Source organism: Hemicordylus capensis, chromosome 3, assembly GCF_027244095.1.
Source record: "Hemicordylus capensis ecotype Gifberg chromosome 3, rHemCap1.1.pri, whole genome shotgun sequence".
NCBI classification, from domain to species: domain Eukaryota; kingdom Metazoa; phylum Chordata; class Lepidosauria; order Squamata; family Cordylidae; genus Hemicordylus; species Hemicordylus capensis.
Genome location: NC_069659.1, coordinates 245,690,629 through 245,708,160, shown reverse-complemented (window position 1 = coordinate 245,708,160; position 17,532 = coordinate 245,690,629). Strand labels below are relative to the sequence as shown.

General features: G+C 45.3%; 1 protein-coding gene across 2 annotated transcripts in view; it reads right to left on the bottom strand.

The window, feature by feature from the left end:
* Positions 1-17,532, bottom strand: part of HECTD2 (HECT domain E3 ubiquitin protein ligase 2) — a 96,711-nt gene that overhangs the window by 42,074 nt on the left and 37,105 nt on the right. For both annotated transcript variants that reach the window (XM_053308204.1, XM_053308205.1), the window contains exons 5-7: positions 17,068-17,157; positions 15,039-15,103; positions 13,349-13,394 (exon numbers count right to left, since the gene is read on the bottom strand). In XM_053308204.1, coding sequence (XP_053164179.1) covers positions 13,349-13,394; positions 15,039-15,103; positions 17,068-17,157 — 201 coding nt within the window. The remainder of the gene's footprint in view (positions 1-13,348; positions 13,395-15,038; positions 15,104-17,067; positions 17,158-17,532) is intronic.

Genomic DNA, 17,532 nt, shown 5'->3' with positions numbered 1-17,532 from the left:
CACTGCCCAGTGTATTGCACAGATTGTCACATGTATAACTATTTGCTCCGTGGGCAGAAGTCATGGGTGTGTGCTCGGTGAAGGAGCGCCTGGCTCGCAGGGAACAAGTTCGTTCCCTCGAGACCAAGATGGCGGATCTGGAGAAGCTCAGAGAGATAGAGAGGCAAGTGGACGAGACCCTCAGGAACATGGTAGAGGCATCCCACTCCAAGGCTGATAGCTCCTCTGCTGCCAGGGAGAATGAAGGTCTCAGGGAAGGAGGACATCGGTCTTAGGAAGAGGGAAACGCTCCTTTAGAAGGGACCCCTTCCATGGATGACGAGCCCATATCCTCTCACACAGGGGATACTCCTCTGGGGGGCAAGGGCCTCCTTGTAGTGAGCGATTTGGTCATTAGAGGTATAGAGAGATGGGTTTATGACCCACGTATTGACTGCACAGTGACTTGCCTGCCTGGTGCAAAGGTTGCAGACATCACAGAACGTCTAGATAGACTGTTAGGCAATGCTGGGGAGGAAACAGCTGTTGTGGTGCATGTTGACTCCAACGATGAGGGGAAATGTAGTTGGGAGGTCCTGGAAGCCAAATTTAGGCTAGTAGGTAGCGTATTGAAGTCCAGGACGCCCAAGATAGCATTCTCAGAAATGCTACCTGTTCCACGCACAGGTACAGTGAGGCAGTCAGAGCTGAGGGGTTTCAATGCATGAATGGGAGGTTGGTGCTGGGAGGAGGGGATTAGATTTGTTAGGAACTGGGATACATTTTGGGACAAGCAAAGTCTGCACGAAAGGGATAGGCTGCATTTGAACCAAGATGGAACCAGACTGCTGGTGCTTAAAATTAAAAAGGTTGCAGAGCAGCTTTTAAAATAACGCCTGAGGAATAGCCGGCAGGAGCTGGACAGTATTCGGTTTGGCAAATGCCATCCTTTAAGGTGCGAGGGTGCAAAGGATTCAGTTAAAACAGAAGGAGACAGAGCAGAACCACATAAAGAGTAGACAGAAGCCTGTGCCAGCTGGTCAAAGAGTAAAAAGAAATACACCAGGTAAGAGATTCAGCATATAGGTGCTTATATGCCAATACCAGAAGCCTCCAAGCCAAGATGGGCAAGCTGGAATGCTTGGTTGTTAACGCAGAAATAGATATAGTGGGCATAACAAAAACATGGTGGAACAGTGAGAACCAGTGGGACACTGTTATCCCTGGATATAAACTCTATAGAAAGGACAGGGAGGATAACCATGGAGGTGGAGTAGCACTATATGTTAAAGAAGGGATAGAATCTAACAAGCTAGAAAACCTAGGAGGACAGGAGTCCTTCACAGAAACCCTGTGGGTGACAATACAAGGCCTGAAAGAAAATGTGCTACTGGGGGCATGCAATCACCCACCGGATCAAAACACTGACTGGGAGTTGCAGGAGGAAATCAGGGAGGCATCAAGGAGAAGCAGGGCAGTAACAATGGGTGACTTCAATTACCCACATATAGACTGGATAAATTCACAGTCAGGTAATGACAAAGAGATCAAATTTCTAGATATGCTGAATGACTAGAACAGTTGGTCTTGGAACCAACCAGAGAGAAGGTGACCTTGGACTTAATTCTGAGTGGCACCCAGGACCTGGTGCGTGATGTCAGTGTCACCGACCCATTAGGGAACAGTGACCATAGTGCGATCAAATTCAGCGTACATGAGGGGAGAGAATCACCAAGAAAGTTTAACACAGACACTTTGAATTTCAGAAGAGGAAACTTCTCCAAAATGAGGAGTATGGTGAAAAGAAAACTGAAAGGGGAAATCAGGAGAGTCACCGCTTCAGAATGCATGGAGTTTACTCAAAACCACAATACTAGAAGCCCAGTTAGATTGTATACCCAAAAGGAGGAAAGGTACCACTAAGTCCAGGAGGATGCCAGTATGGCTAACAGGTAAAGTCAAGGAAGCCATAAATGGGAAGATTTCCTTCTGGAGTTGGAAGGCCTGTCCAACTGAAGGGAACAAAAAGGAACGCAAACTATGGCAAAAGAAATGCAAGGTGACAATAAGGGAGGCAAAAAGAGAGTTTGAGGAACATTTAGCTAAAAGCATCAAGGGGAATCACAAAAACTTCTTTACATCAGATGCAGGAAACCTGCTAGGGAGGCAGCTGGACCATTAGACAATGAGGGAGTGAAAGGATTATTAAGGAGGATATGGAGGTTGCAGAGAAGCTAAATGAGTTCTTTGCATCCATCTTCACAGCAGGGGATACTGAGCGTATACCTGTTCCTGAACCAGGCTTTTCGGGGATGGAGGCTAAAGAACTGAGTCAGACTATTCCAATTCTCCACCAGGGCATCAAGCAGATCGCCGGCAGGGCCAACATTAAATCCTTCCAAGGCTTCTTGGAATCCTATTGGATCCAATAACCTTTTTGGACAGGCCATTCTAATAGGTCCCTCACCTCTGCAGTTTAAAACTGCAGAGGTGAGGGACCTATTAGAATGGCTTGTCCAAAAAGGTTATTGGATCCAATAGGATTCCAAGAAGCCTTGGAAGGATTTAATGTTGGCCCTGCCGGCGATCCGCTTGATGCCCTGGTGGAGAATTGGAATAGTCAACTCACCAGGGCAGTAGACATGATCGCTCCTAAGCGTCCTCTCCAACCTGCTTCAAAAATTGCTCCTTGGTATACGGAAGATCTGTGGGAGCTGAAGCGGCAAGGTAGATGACTAGAGCCTAAGTGGAGGAAGACTCAACTTGAATCAGACAGATTGCGACATAGAGCGCATTAAAGATCTACGCTCTGACTATACGTGCAGCAAAGAAGTGTTTCTTTTCTGCCTGTATTGCTTTCGCAGGCTCTCGTACAGCAGATCTATTCAGGGTTGTGAAGGGGCTAGTAGGGCCCCCTACTGCCCTGAATCAGAATTTGGAACCATCAGTTGCCTGCTGTGATGCTTTTAATGAGGTTTTTTTGTGGACAACATATCTCATATTTGGGTTGATCTAGATTTAAACCACAGTTAGCACAGTGTCAGATGCAGAGGTATCCAGCAACTCCTCTTGTATGGTTAGACTGGATCAATTTCAGTTTGTGACTCCTGAGGATGTGGACAAGTTGCTCGAAACGGTGCGTCCTACCACCTGTCTGTTTGATCCTTGCCCAACATGGCTTATACTATCTGGCAAAGGGGTTGTTGTGGAGAGTCTGGTGGCAATTATAAATACCTCTCTGAGAGAGGGCAGGATGCCTCTTTAAAGGAGGCAATTATTAGACCTATTCTTAAGAAGCCTGCCTTGGACCCCTCAGAGTTTAATAGCTACAGGCCTGTCTCCAACCTCCCATGATTGGGCAAGGTGACTGAGAGAGTGGTGGCCTCCCAGCTCCAGGTGGTCTTGGAGGAAACTGCCTATCTAGACCCATTTCAAACTGGTTTTTGGACAGACTATGGGGTGGAGACTGCCTTGGTCAGCCTGATGGATGATCTCCAATTAGGACTTGACAGAGGAAGTGTGACTCTGTTGGTCGTTTTGGATCTCTTGGCAGCTTTTGATACTATCAACCACAGTATCCTTCTGGAACGTCTGAGGGAGTTGGGGGTGGGAGTCACTGCTTTGCAGTGTTTCCACTCCTACCTTTCTGGCAGATTCCAGATGGTGTCACTTGGAGACTGTTGCTCTACAAAATCTGAGCTTTTATATGGGATTTCTCAGGGCTCCATACTGTCTCCAATGCTTTTCAATATCTACATGAAACTGTTGGGGAGAGATCATCCGGAGATTTGGTGCTGGGTGCTATCAGTACGCTGATGACACCCAAATCTATTTCTCGATGTCAACATCATCAGGAGATAGCATATCCTCCCTGAATGCCTGCTTGGAAGCAGTGATGGGCTGCATGAGGGCTAACAAACAGACTGAATCCAGACAAGACGGAGGTACTTATTCTGCGGGGTCATCACTCAGGAAGCAATATTGATCTACCTGTCCTAGATGGGATCACACTTCCTCAGAAGGAACAGGTATGCAGTCTGGGAGTGCTTCTGGATCCACATCTTTTCCCCAGGTTGAGGCAGTGGCCAGAAGCGCTTTCTATCAGCTTCGGTTGATACGCCAGCTGTGTCCATTTCTTGAGGTGCATGATCTCAGAACAGTAGTACACTTGCTGGTTACTTCCAGACTTGATTACTTTTGTCGGTCCCTGATTTCAGAGAGGTTTGGGGCACTAGGACCCGTGAAAGGACCTTTTTGGTTGCTGCCCCACTTTTCTGGAACTCCCTTCCCCTTCAGATCCGTTTAGCTCTTTCCTTATTGATTTTTAAATCTCTATTGAAGACTTTTCTTTTTCGCCATGTTTTTACCCTGTAGTTTACCTATTTGGATTTTCCTTTTTGTTAGTTACTTTTAGTTTTTAATTTAGAATGTAATTTTAATGCTGTCTTGCTCTGTAAGTTTTTGTACACCGCCCAGAGTCTTCGGAGTGGGCGGTATATTAAATGTTTCAAATAAATAAATAAATAAATAAATAAATAAATAAAATGTGCTCTATGTGGGGCTGCCTTTGTATGTTGTCCGGAAACTACAAAATGTGGCAGCCAGGTTGGTCTCCGGGTCATCTTGAAGAGACCATACTACTCCTATATTACAAGAGTTGCACCGGCTTCCAATAAGTTTCTGGGCAAAATACAAAGTGCTGGTTATAAAGCCCTAAACAGTTTAGGCCCACGGTACTTAAGAGAGCGTCTTCTTCTGCATGATCCCCATCATCCACTGCTTACATCAGGGGAGGCTCGTCTGTGCCTACTTTCCTGTCGCCTGGTGGCCACCCAGTGTTGGGGACACCCCCCTGACCCCAACATCAAACCCAGAGCCACCAACCCAGAATTATATGGAACCCAGGCCTGTGTCTGATTCCATTTTGTAAGAGTTCAATTAAGTGCCTGAACTCAAGGTGAACTGACACCCAGATCTCATGCCTGCCTCATGTACTGTTCTGTGAAGAAAGAGGTGATCCAGCATTGTATTGTGAAATGGGTACTCAAAGAAGCACAAAAGCCAGGCCAGAACAATCCAAATGTTAAAATCTAACCCATTATCAGATAATGTCTGTGGAAGAGGCCAGAGGCTGATCTCCCCTTTCCTGTTGCAAGAAGTCTATGTTAATCCTTGTCAATGATTGCTCTGCTATACTCAATTGCTCTCTATAGAAATTCAACATAGGTAAATGCACACAAAGAAAACACCTATAGACTTTAATTCTTACTTTACTAACACCTTAACACCTCATGGGATGAGGCTGGCAAATCTGGGACAAGAGAAGATGCGCATTTGCAGCTCAGAGATGCAGATTTGCCTTGGGCAATGTCCCCTCCTCAAGATAGCAGCTAACAGAAGATGAGATTAAGATCTCCCTGGACTGGGCTAATATCCTGACTAATTAAAAGACAATATCCAGAAGGTAACAGCATTGTCACCTTTTTGGGGACCCAGGAAAAGATGAGGAGATTTGAATAGACTCTATGAGAGATCAAAGGAAAATACAACTATAAAGAATGAAGCTTACAGGACAGAGGGCTAGCAATCTTGTGCCTACAAGCAAGATCTGCTCATGAGCAATCCCAGGGTTTGCTGCTAAGCCGCGGGGCAACAAGCAGGAACTCTGTCCATGGACAGGAACTGTCTGTGACTTCCACTGCGCAGTGAGAAGTCAAGACTTCCCCAGCCATGGTACCTTCACTCTCTGCCTCGCTCTGAGCAAACTGTCTGCTTGACCAGCCTGCTTGACCACTAGAAGCCAGACCACCGCTCCCAAGTTGCTGTTCCCAGCTACAGCCTATCTCCTTCAGCTGAAAGCCCCACCGCTCTCAAGCCTCTGATCCTGGTAATATGCTGCCTTCACAAGCCTTGGATCCCTCTTCCCTCCTTCCTACTAATCACTGCTACCCCCTTCCTAAGCCCCCCCTTCCTCCTCCTCCTTTCTCTGCTTCTCTCTAAATGTTTTATTTAGGACTAGTAACTTTAAGCCAGTTAAATTAACGGGCGCTAGTAGACCGCTATTGCGTCCCGCATCTTGCCCTTCCCCCTCTCCCTCTTGCTCTTCCCCCTCCCCCTGCCCCACTCCCTCTTGCCTTTCCCCCTCCCCACTGCCCCACTCCCTCTTGCCCCTCCTCCTCCCCCTGCCCCAATCCCTCTTGCCCTTCCCCCTCCCCCCTTCCCCACTCCCTCTTGCCCCTCCCCCTCCACCCTGCCCCACTCCCACTTAAGTAAATAACGGGTGCTAGGGGGGGCGGGGGGAGTCGGTCTAAGGGGGCGTGTGCGAGACACAGAGAGAGAGAGAGAGGCAGCAGCAGAGAGACATGGAGGCCCTCTCAAAGGAGAGGCGGTGTGGGGAGGAAGGAGTGGGACCTGCTGGACTTGCTGAAATCCCTGCTTGGCCAGGAGGCTGATTCACAGGGCCGGTGGCTCTTCCAACCTAACCCACCTCGAAGGGCCGTTGCAAGATTATGACCCAACAACAATACATTATAGGACATTTACGGGCCCTGGTTCTCCACGCGCTGGCAAACAGACAAAACCTGCCCGCTGCCCGGAACTGGCAAAGGGATCCCCCTTCCAAGTTTCCCTTTTCCAGCACTCCCTGCGTTGTGATGGTTACCCCACCTTGCGGCGGCATTCGTCGCCGTCACCGCCTCCACCCGCTACCTGCCTCTCTAGGCGGGAAAGGGGCAAGGAGGGAGATTCTCTCTTTCTGCCTCTCTCTCGCCGCGTGAAGGCTGCGCTGGAGGGTGAAGTGAAGGAGACAACTTGCGCTCGCCGCCCGCGTGCAAGGCCCCTCCCCTCCTCAGAGCCCTCCCCAGAGCCAGAGCTCCTGCCACTGCCGGCCTCCCCTTTCCGGGCCGGGCAGGCCGCCGAGGCCCTCCTGGCCGGGTGAATCGCCTGCTCTGGCCGAGGCCGCGGCTCCGCCGCCGCCTCGGCCGCAACGCGTTCTCTGGCCAAGGCCGCGGCTCTGCCACCTCCTCAGCTGGCTTCCCTCACCACCTCCTTCCAGGTCATTTGGCTGCTCTGGCTGAGGCCGCGGCTCCGCCGCCGCCTCGGCCGTTCCGTGTCCTCTGGCCGAGGCTCCGCCACCGCCTCGGCTGGCTTCCCCCGCCGCCGCCGCCTCCTCCCGCCCGGCTTCGTCGGCGGCCGCTTCTCCTCGGCCGCCGCTTCTCCTCCTCCCGGCCAACATGGCAGCCGGTGTCTGTGTTCGTGTCTCCCTCAGCGTGTTCTGCGCATGCACTCCGCGCATGCCCAGAACACCCGTCAGAGACACAGACGCAGACACCTACTGTAGCATTTTATTATTTAGGATTTGTTAGATTATTAGATATCTGTAATTACTGATTGCACAGACATATGTTAGTTAGGCACATTACACTACACCTTGAATTGGAAACAAGTTTTTAATGTGGATTATTTTATCCTGATGAGCAACTTTTTATAACAAAGCCCATTTAACTTTCTGAATGTGTCTTTCTCTATCCCTGTTTGCGCGCCCAGATCCTACATGGTCACCATCTCCAAGAACAAATTCAGTTTGTGTATGATGTGACTTTGCCTCTTTCCCTCTGAGCATGTACAGAGTGCGAAACTAGGTGTAGTTCACAACGCCAGGGACGGACCTTTTCTGTTGTCACCCCGAGACTTTGGAACACGCTTTCTGTGGGAATAAGAGTCTCCCTGTTTCTAGCGGCTTTTAAAAATTGTCTGAAGACGCATCTTTTTCCCAGGTTTTTTAACTTTTTAAATTGTAGATTGTTTATTGATTTGTTTTAAACTGTTTTTAGCATTTAATTGATTTTAATATTTTGTTTAGTGTTTTGTTGTGAATCTCCCTGAGACCTTGGTTTGGGGTGGTATACAAATAAGTTAAATAAACAAATAAACAAACAAATAAATAACCTGTCTGGGAAAATTGAGAACTAGCAGATCGCCAGTGTGACACCCATCCAAGAGTCCTCAAAGAACTCAAGTGTGAAATTGCCAACCTCCTTGCTAAAATATATAACTTATCCCTGCAATCAGGCTCTGTACCGAAGGACTGGAAAGTAGCAAATGTAACACTGATTTTAAAAAAGGGATCCAGGGGCAATCCCAGAAATTACAGGCCAGTGAGCTTAACATCTGTTCCAGGCAAATTGATGGAAAGCATCCTCAAGGATAAAATTGTAAAGCACATAGAAGAACTGGCCCTGCTGGGAGAGAACCAGCATGGCTTCTGCAAAGGTAAATCTTGTCTCACAAACCTTTTGTAATTCTTTGAGAGTGTAAACAAGTGTGTGGATAAAGGTGACCCAGTTAACATAGTATAGCTGGACTTCCAAAAAGCTTTCAACAAAGTTCTTCATCAAAGACTCCTGGGGAAACTTAGCAGTCATGGGATAAGGGGCCAGTACATGTGTGGATTGCTAACTGTTTGAAGGACAGGTTACAGAGGGTAGGTATACATGGAGAATTTTCACAATGGAGGGAAGTAGGAAGTGGGGTCCCCCAGGGAGCCCCACTGAGACTAGTGCTTTTTAATTTATTCATAAATGATCTAGAAGTTGGGGTAAGCAGTAAGGTGGCCAAATTTGCAGATGATACCAAACGCTTTTGGGTAGTGAAATCCAAACTGGATTGTGAGGAGCTCCAAAAGGATCTATCCAAACTGGGTGAGTGGGCAACAAAATGGCAAAAAAACCAGTCCGATATCTGATAAAACAAATAAGCAAACTGTAATTTTCCTTTTAGAAACCAAGCACAAGGAGCAAGAATCTGAGGGAACTGTGTACAATGGTGGTCAGAGAAAAAACTGAACTGGGAAGCTCTCTGCCGCCGAGGATACCATGCGTGCTCTGCATGCAAAGGACGGCGCTTCAGAGCACTTTGAGGAGCTTGAAATTTTTCCGGGGGGACTACTGCATAGGTGCAAAGCTCACATTGTGAAGAATGCCAGATCACTGCTAAGATACATAAGAAAGACATCAACTACAACTACTGGAGGGATGCTGTGCTGGGGATGTATAGGGCCAGTTGCTCTCCCCCTGCTAAATAAAGATAATCACTTTTAAATGGTACTTCTTTTGTTCAGTTAGCAGGGGAACTGCTAATTCTGCACCACCCACTACTTTTTGAAATAGCGGAGGTGGAGGAGGAGGAGGAGGAGGAGAAGGGGGAGGAGCGGCATTGGCAGTGACTGCCAGCACCACAAAAAGGGAGCTGAGGGGAATAGATGGGGCTTGGAGAAGAAAAAGAAAGCTGGCTGTTTGGGAAGAAAGGAATTCAGAGGCTGGGCGGACATTTGTCAAAGATGCTGTAGCAGTTTCCTGCTCTGAGAAAGGGTTGGACTAGAAGACCTCCAAAGTACCTTTCAATCCAAGATTCTACAGATCAGTAGGACTATTATTATGGAGGCAGCTGGAAGATTGGGGCTGGCTGGGGAAGAGGAATCAGTGGGTCTGTTTGAAGGTAATTTGAGTAAGGGAAGAACTGATTCCATGTGCCATGGGGGTAATGCGAGGATTGGGGAGGATATACAGTGTATTGCTGTGGTGAGGATGATAGCTCACCACGCCACCTTAGACATGAGGTGAGCTTGGGATGGACCTGGAGTTTCACGACAGTTGTTCTGCATTTCAAGTTTCAGAACAAGAAACTTGTTAAACAATTACTAACATTACCACAATGTTTCTGGCAATGGCTGACATCCAGAGTAGCCATCTGGGGACAGAGCAAAGCTGTGTCCTTGCACTATGAGGCTGCTCTTAACTCAGCCAGAGACTTCTTGAGCACCACAGCATGCACAGGAAGAGGGGGAAACTACTGGAGTGGAGAGCTGGTCTTGCAGCAGCAAGCATGAATTGTCCCCTTTCCTAAGCAGGTTCACCTTGGTTTGCATTTGGATGGGTGGACTACATGTGAAAACTGTCTGCTGTAAGCCCTTAGGTGATGGGGATGTAGCACAGTGGAAGAACATCTGCATTATGTGCAGAAAATCCCAGGTTCACTCTCTGGCATCTCAAGGTAGAACTGGAAAAGACTCCTTCCTGAACCTTGGAGAAGCCACTGCCAGTCAGTGTAGACAGACAATACTGAGCTAGACTTGGTATAGGGCACTTTCCTATGTTCCCTTGCCTTCGTAAGTGCTCTTTGCTTTTTTCAGAAATATGTTCCTGAGGGTCATGTAACCGACAGGGAAATATTTCTGGAAGGGAAAAAATACTTACGAAGGCAGGAGAGAGCAGTTCTGCTGTGTCCTCAGACTGAAGCTCTGGATGTCAACTAGTGTCCTTTATGATGTTCTGCCATGCTGTGATAGATATTCCACATTTGGGGAAACATTTTTATTACCCAGAATTATATAGTAATGCTCTTATGTAAACCTACACCATGGCCACATTTGGAATACTGTTTATCTCAAAAAGGATATGGAAAAGGTGCAGAAGAGAGCAACCAAGATGATCAGGGAGCTGGAACATTTTCCTTGTGAGGAAAGGCTACAATATTTAGAGCTTTTTTGTTAAGCTTAAGTGAGGGAAGGGACATGATTAAGGCTCACAAAATTATGCATGGTGTGGAGAAAGCAAAGCCCTCTCCCCCCATTTTACACTAGAATAAGGGGTCATCCTGAGAAGCTGATTGGCAGGAAAATTAGGATGGACAAAATAAAGTAATTCACCTAGGCAAGTATTTGGGGCTGCTTGGATGAATCATATCATCCCAAAACTTAAAGAACTCAACTGCCTGCCAATTTTTTCCAGGTTCAATACAAGATGCTGGATTTGACCTATGAAGTCCTAAATGACTTGGGCCTTTTAGGAAACCCAAGACAGAAAGTTTTCCTGCTCTCAAATGAATTTACCTGCTTTAAAAAAATCTTCTGGAAGGCTCTGCTCTGTGTGCTGATGCCAGCTGAGGCCTGATTATTGTGCATGTAGGACAGGCCCTTCTGTTATTGCTCCCAGGTTGTGGAAATCCTCACTATGGAGACCTGCTTTCTCACTTCCCTCACAATCTTTCCTGAATAAGTTAAGGCTACCCTTTTCATCCAGGCCTTGGGCCATGATAGAACTCTGTTGAAGTATTTAGCTGCTATTGTATTTATGGTTTGACTCTGTTTCCTGTGTTCCTTTGCAACTCTGTGTTTTAGTCTTTTAATATTTAATTTATTTTATACTTGCTCTAAGATGCCTTGGGATCAGCTGCCTTGGGATCAACAAATGAAAGGCAGACAAAAAAGTGCAAAAATATCTACAGAAATTGCTGCCCTAAGATATGGTGATGGCCATTGGCTTAAGACCAAACTACATGTAACATTAAATACTTTATTTAGAGATAAGCTTCTAAAAGGGAGCGCTTCTTCTCTGTTAAATCACACTTTCCTGCTCTTAGTCCAGTGTGCCCTTCCTAACAAGCTGAGGGAAGTTGGTTCAATAAAGTGCTCTACTGGAGAACCTATCTGAGCCATTAGTCGGTCACTTAGCAGAAATATTGTGCTATATCAAGATTCAGGGGCAGTGTGCCTCTGAATACCAGTTACAGAAGTGCAACAGTAGGAGAGAAAGAGATACCTTCATCTCCTGCTTGCAGACTTCCCAGAGACATGTGGTTGGCCACGGTGGGAAACAGGTAGAGGTGTGCATGGAACGGGTTTTACGTTCCGTTCCAAGCTCGGAACTCTTGGAATAGAACACAAAACAGCTGAACTTTCAAACCAAAACACTGGGGGCGACCAGGTGTTTGGATGGAACAAGCCTGTTCTGTTCAGAATGTTCCAGCTTTTAAAATAACAACAACAATAATAATTAAGATGTGAGAGTGGTGCTAGGGGACAGCAAGAGGAACCTTTAACATTAAATTAATGGAAGCACTTACGGGTACCTTTAAAATTAAACTAACTGAAGCTCTTTCTTACTACCAGCAGTAATGGCGGCACTGCACAAGCCACACAGTGCTCCGGCTGGCAACCTGCGTGGCAGTGCATCTTCAACTGGAGTTCGCCTTGCCTTCACGCATGCACAGAAGCCAGGCAAGCTCTGGTCAGAGACATGCTCCCACCACGCAGGATGCCAGCAGGAGTGCCACAGCGTCTTGTACACTGCTGATGGTAAGAGAGAGCTTCAATTAATTTAATTTCAAAGGTACCTGTAGGGATGTGCACGGAACCATTAGGTGCTCCATTCTGGGAGCGCCAAACTGGTACTGTGGACCAGCGTTCGAGCCAGTGTGGAGGGCGGGGGGCTGGCAGGTAGGCAGCACCTCCCCTGCACCTTAGAGGAACCCCCCACTCTCCCTGGTGTGCACGGAACTCGTGCACATCCCTACTTGCTGCCCCCTCACTATCTTAAAATTTTTTTTTAAGCCAGAACACTCAGAACGTTCCAAACGGAATGGTTCCATACCGAGCTCAGAAATGTGTGGTTGTTCCATACGGAGCTCAGAACAGGACTCCCTTTTTAGGGGTGTTCTGTTTAGAGGTGTTTAGCACAGAACACTCAGAAGGGCCCATTCTGAACTTGGAATGTTCCGACTCAGAACATTCTGCACATCCCTAGAAACAAGATAGTGAATTCAATAGGGCTCTGTTGGGAGTCTGCAGGGCTCTTCTTATGTTCAAAATACATTAAATTAAGTCCAAGGGTAGAATGAAGCTGGTGGATAAGCTGCCTTTCAAGAAACAACAAATGTATCCCAGGGACTGTCTCATATCTGTTTTCTCTCAAAGCATATCCCACCCACCTGATAAATACTCTGTTAAGCAGCAATAGTTAAGGGCATTTCTATCTTGACAGACTGTTATTCCTTTGCAGCCCCATTTGCCTTTAGTAACTAGGACATCACTTGAAAAGGCCAGTTTCAAAGCTAACTTTTACACTGGCAAGTGACTGACCTCAACCCACAGGCTCTGATTGGACAAAGAGGTTCAAAAGAAGATTCTGTTCCTAAAATGTTCTTTTTGAATTAGAGACAGAGAAAGAGACAGTTAATCTGCCTGTGTGTGCATGCACCTGCCTAAGAAACTATATATTTGAGGAAAAGCAATCAAATCCAGTTGTGAATAGACCAACACTAATTCTATGTCTAGTCACTTTCTAAAGTTGTTAGGACTGGCTCAAGCAGGAGAGAATGGCTTTTCCCTCTCTAAGTTGCCAGGATTTATTGATGCTTTCCTCCCTGTTTTACTGATAACAATTAGGCAATAACAATAACATTACGACATATAAAAACTAAAAACAACAAAATGAATTGTAGCAGAAGGGCACTGGATAGTGCACATATAAATTAAACAATAAATAAATAAAATATCCCTTCGTAAGTAAATAAAAGCTTCTATTTTGCCTACCTGTAGAAGTACAAAATATGCCCTAAGATCATCTTTTGTTCGTGGCCTGAAAACAAACGAAAGGTACAATCTGAGTATGTCACAAATTCATTGCAGATCCATTTTCAACTTATTTTTCATCAGTCAGGATTTATGTGTGTATACAAAAATTAGTCCTTTCTGCAGTTATCTATCTTCAAGCTGTAAACTGTACATGGGTCTATCAAGCAATTGCTTCCAAATTGTTAAGTTTCCAAGAAATGTTATACTATGAAGTTATTCTCATGACCAGGAGAAATCAGGCTAAGGGAGCCTAGCCGGTTTCACCTGGTTGTCTGCTGTCATGGGAGCTGCGTGGCTCCCAGCAGTAAACTACTGAAAATACCCCTCCCCTTAAACGAGGTTATTGGAGCGAGTGCTCCGCTAACCCCATTTGACTGATTGTGTGTTGCCGCAGTGCGGCTCTATGCCGTGGCATCACACGAGGAAACCCCTGCCAGGAGGCTAAAACAAGCCTTCCGCCCCGGGGGTCTCTCCAGAATGCTCCACGCATTCGCACGGGGCATCCTGGAATTTCCGGGGGCCTACTGGCTCCCAATCCCCACCACCCCTGGCATCTCCGTGACAAAGCCAGCAATCATGTGGGCAGCCGATCCAGCTGCACAGGGACGGCTCCTTGCCCATGTGCGGGGAGAGCGGGCTAAGCCCACTCTCCCTGCATTAACCCTAATGGCTCTTCACACCAATCGTGTGATGCGCCTCCTTATCAATAAAACTGAGGGCAAAGGAAGGTACCAACTGGTTATAGACTAAATGAAGGATTCTTTGATATTAGGGTGCTGCATTGATTTGGGGAGATCAGTAGATCCTATTTGATGTAGGCCCTATTGGACTTTTTTTTTCATTCTAAGAAAAAACTCAAATATGACCTGATCCAATCAGATAGAATACAAAGTTGTCTTTTGAAGGCTGGATTGGATTGGATTGGATTGGTGGGGATGAGGGGAGGTTTACTTGGCAGCAGTGAGGAGGACTCCCCTTCATCTTTTAACACAGGGAAGCTGCTGCTCTGTGGGCGGTAGATATGGCATTTTAAATCTCCACTCTTCTTCCCCACCAGCCGGCCCATGATCCCCCAGGGAAGAAAGCAATGTCATGACATTGTATTCTCTCCCTACTGCATAACTGGGGTGGGGTGGGTGGGTGCAGTGAAGATTTAAGAGTGAAGTTTTAAAATGCAGTAGCTGTCATCCACAGAGCAGAAGCTTTTCAGTTTTAGAAAGAAGACTACACTGTCCTGCTGCCTGGTAAAGCATCCCCCATCAATACAGCAAACAATCAGATGTGCCTGCTCCACGCTATCAGATCATTTTGATGAGGACCCCTATCAACCTGCTGGACATTATCCAGCACGTTGACATTATCAGCCCACTGGACTTGATTGGGATCAGATCAGACACTTACCATTTTGGTGATGCACAGCCCTATGTGGTATAGCATGGACTGTATTTAAGTATATACTGAGTGGCACAGAGCATGAGCATTTTTAGAGCTGTTTGAGAAAGGCCATAACATGCCAGTGTAACCATAGGCCTGTCATATTTCCATGCTGAATCCAAATGTGTATAAGATAGTTTTCAAAATTCCATCGCAGCAGAAAACATAAATATCTAGCACAATATAAACAGATATAAAATATTGTCATAATTACCCTTTCCATTCCTGTAATAAACCATTAATTATTCCCTTTAGAACACACTTCTGAATATCTTGAGGCTAGAATAAATGAAGAGAGAGAAAAATCTTATTTTACCAAAGAAGCAATTTCTGTGGGTATCGTTATCATCATGTGGTTAGATCATGACTCACAGTAGGCTAGCCAACATACAGAGAGTGCCTTAGAAAACAAGTTACTTAACGTGGGCATGTTAAACACAGACACTCACACCAGATCTATTGTACATGGGGCAAAAAAGTAAATATGGGTGGATGTTGACTTCAAAAATAAATCTGAAGGTAATTTTCATGGTGGCAGTCCACCACGTGGGTTAGACGTCTTTTGGGAAAATGGTCATAGCTCTGAAAGTACTCAACTGATTTGGTCAAATAATAATAAAAATGAAGATAAGAAGCTCGGCAAAATAATAAAACATTAAAGGCAGTGGAATGCTATCTGTTTTAAGTGAAATGTTTTAAGAGCTTGAGTGACAAAAGACCCCTCCAGAGATTTTGTGTGTGTGGGGGGGCGGGGGATATGGTTTTTGATTGCACTACTGTTTTAATTATCTGACATAGCTATTTCAAGCTTCTTACGTATGTGATAGTCAACTTATTTCCCATAATTTGATGTAAGACATGTCCAAATTGATTGATGATTACAAAGTTAGTATCATAAACAGGAGACATGGGCATACATCTTAAAAGAGGTATAGGATGAAAAGCATATGCATATAGATACTGTATAGATATGAATGGTCACACAGAGATACGGATTGTGTCCAGTCATGTTCACTTATGTGAAGGTACAAGGCTTGCAGAATAAATCAGCATTTGATTATAACTTGCATAAAGAGTATAAAGATTCCATTAAGCAACACAGCTGGAACAGTTGATGGCATCACAGCTTTAGGCAGCAGAACATTTCAGACAGTTTTTGAAACAGATGCATCTTGTTTTACCTCTACTAGCTTAAGACAGGTGGTGGACATGGGAGCCAAACTTGTCCAGACAGCTAAGATACTAGAGTCCTCCTTTCAAGCAGTTGTACATTCAGGACAAGCATGCAGGGTGAGGGGGGTGATTTTACCAATCTCTGTTTTCCATGGAAATGCCCTGTACCTTCCAAAAATAGGGTTGTACAGCCCTCAGGGGCATATTTTGGGAGGGTGAAGAGAACCTGGGGGAAGTAGAGTGTGATGAAAATAATCCCCTCACTCTGCACTCTCAAATCCTTATTAAAAGGAGTATCCCAGGAAAGCACACTGAAATAAAACCATTTTGACTGTAATTAAAATGGGTAAGGCTGCTTGACTGAAGCGCCAGGATTGAGGCCTATCTTGGTGCTGTCGAGGGGTAATCTCTCAATGCTCCACACTTCCCATGTGGTGCATCCTGGGATTCCTGGAGGCCGGGACTCATTTTCCTAGCCTCTGGAGATCCACACTGATAGGAGCAGCACAGATCATGTGGGGTGCACGTATTCCACACATGGATAATGATTTTCTGCAGGGAAGATAAGCTTGATCTTCCCTCCGCCCCATGCCTTCTCCACCCAACAAAAACGGTCGTGTGAACGAACGTTGTGCGCCAAATACTGGAGATATCTGAATTATATACTAGTGGTATGTAAATTTGAATTTAAATTTTTAAATTTGCAGTTCCCTGTTGAAAAAAGATCCTCCCCATCTCTGGCAACTTTTAAAAAGGCACTGAAGAAACATTTATTCACCCAGGCTTTTAATTAGATTTATAGTTTTAGATAATTTTAATAATGGGTTTTAAATATTTTTAATCTTTTAATTGATTTTAATTGTTAATTGATTTAATGTTTTAAATAAGTTTAATTGTAAACCGCCCAGAGACGCAAGTTTTGGGCGGTATATAAATATTTTAAATAAATAAAATAAATAATAAAATAAATAACACTGTTCTAGCTGTATTATAACAACTGCACTTTTTAGAAGCAAGCATCTGTATATTCAGTGTACATTGGAAGCTGAAATCACTATCATTTTACTTACCAAATTTATTAAGGCATCATAAACAGCATTCACAAATTTAGTATCCACTCCACAGTCTTCAATGGAATTAAAAGGGGCATCAGCATATTTCTGCAAATTAGATATCACATTGAAAAGCTGTTTCATGGGATCATTCGTGTATGTCAGATGTATTTTCAAACTTGCATTACAAATACAAATTCTGGAATAGTGCCAAACATGTGTAGTCTAAGTTTAAAATAAATATTTTTGTTAATTTTTACATTCTGATACAACAAAGAGATCAATGTACAAACCTCACTATGTTGATGCAACCCTTCTGCCTAGGAGCCACATGGTTTTGCTCGAGCTGTGCCAGGTAAGGGGCACAAACTATAAGAACCAATGTCATCAACTGAGCTCCATACTGTCTCTTTAACATCTACATGAAACCATTAGGAGAGATCATCAGGAGATTTGGTGCAGGGTGTTAGCAATATGCTGATG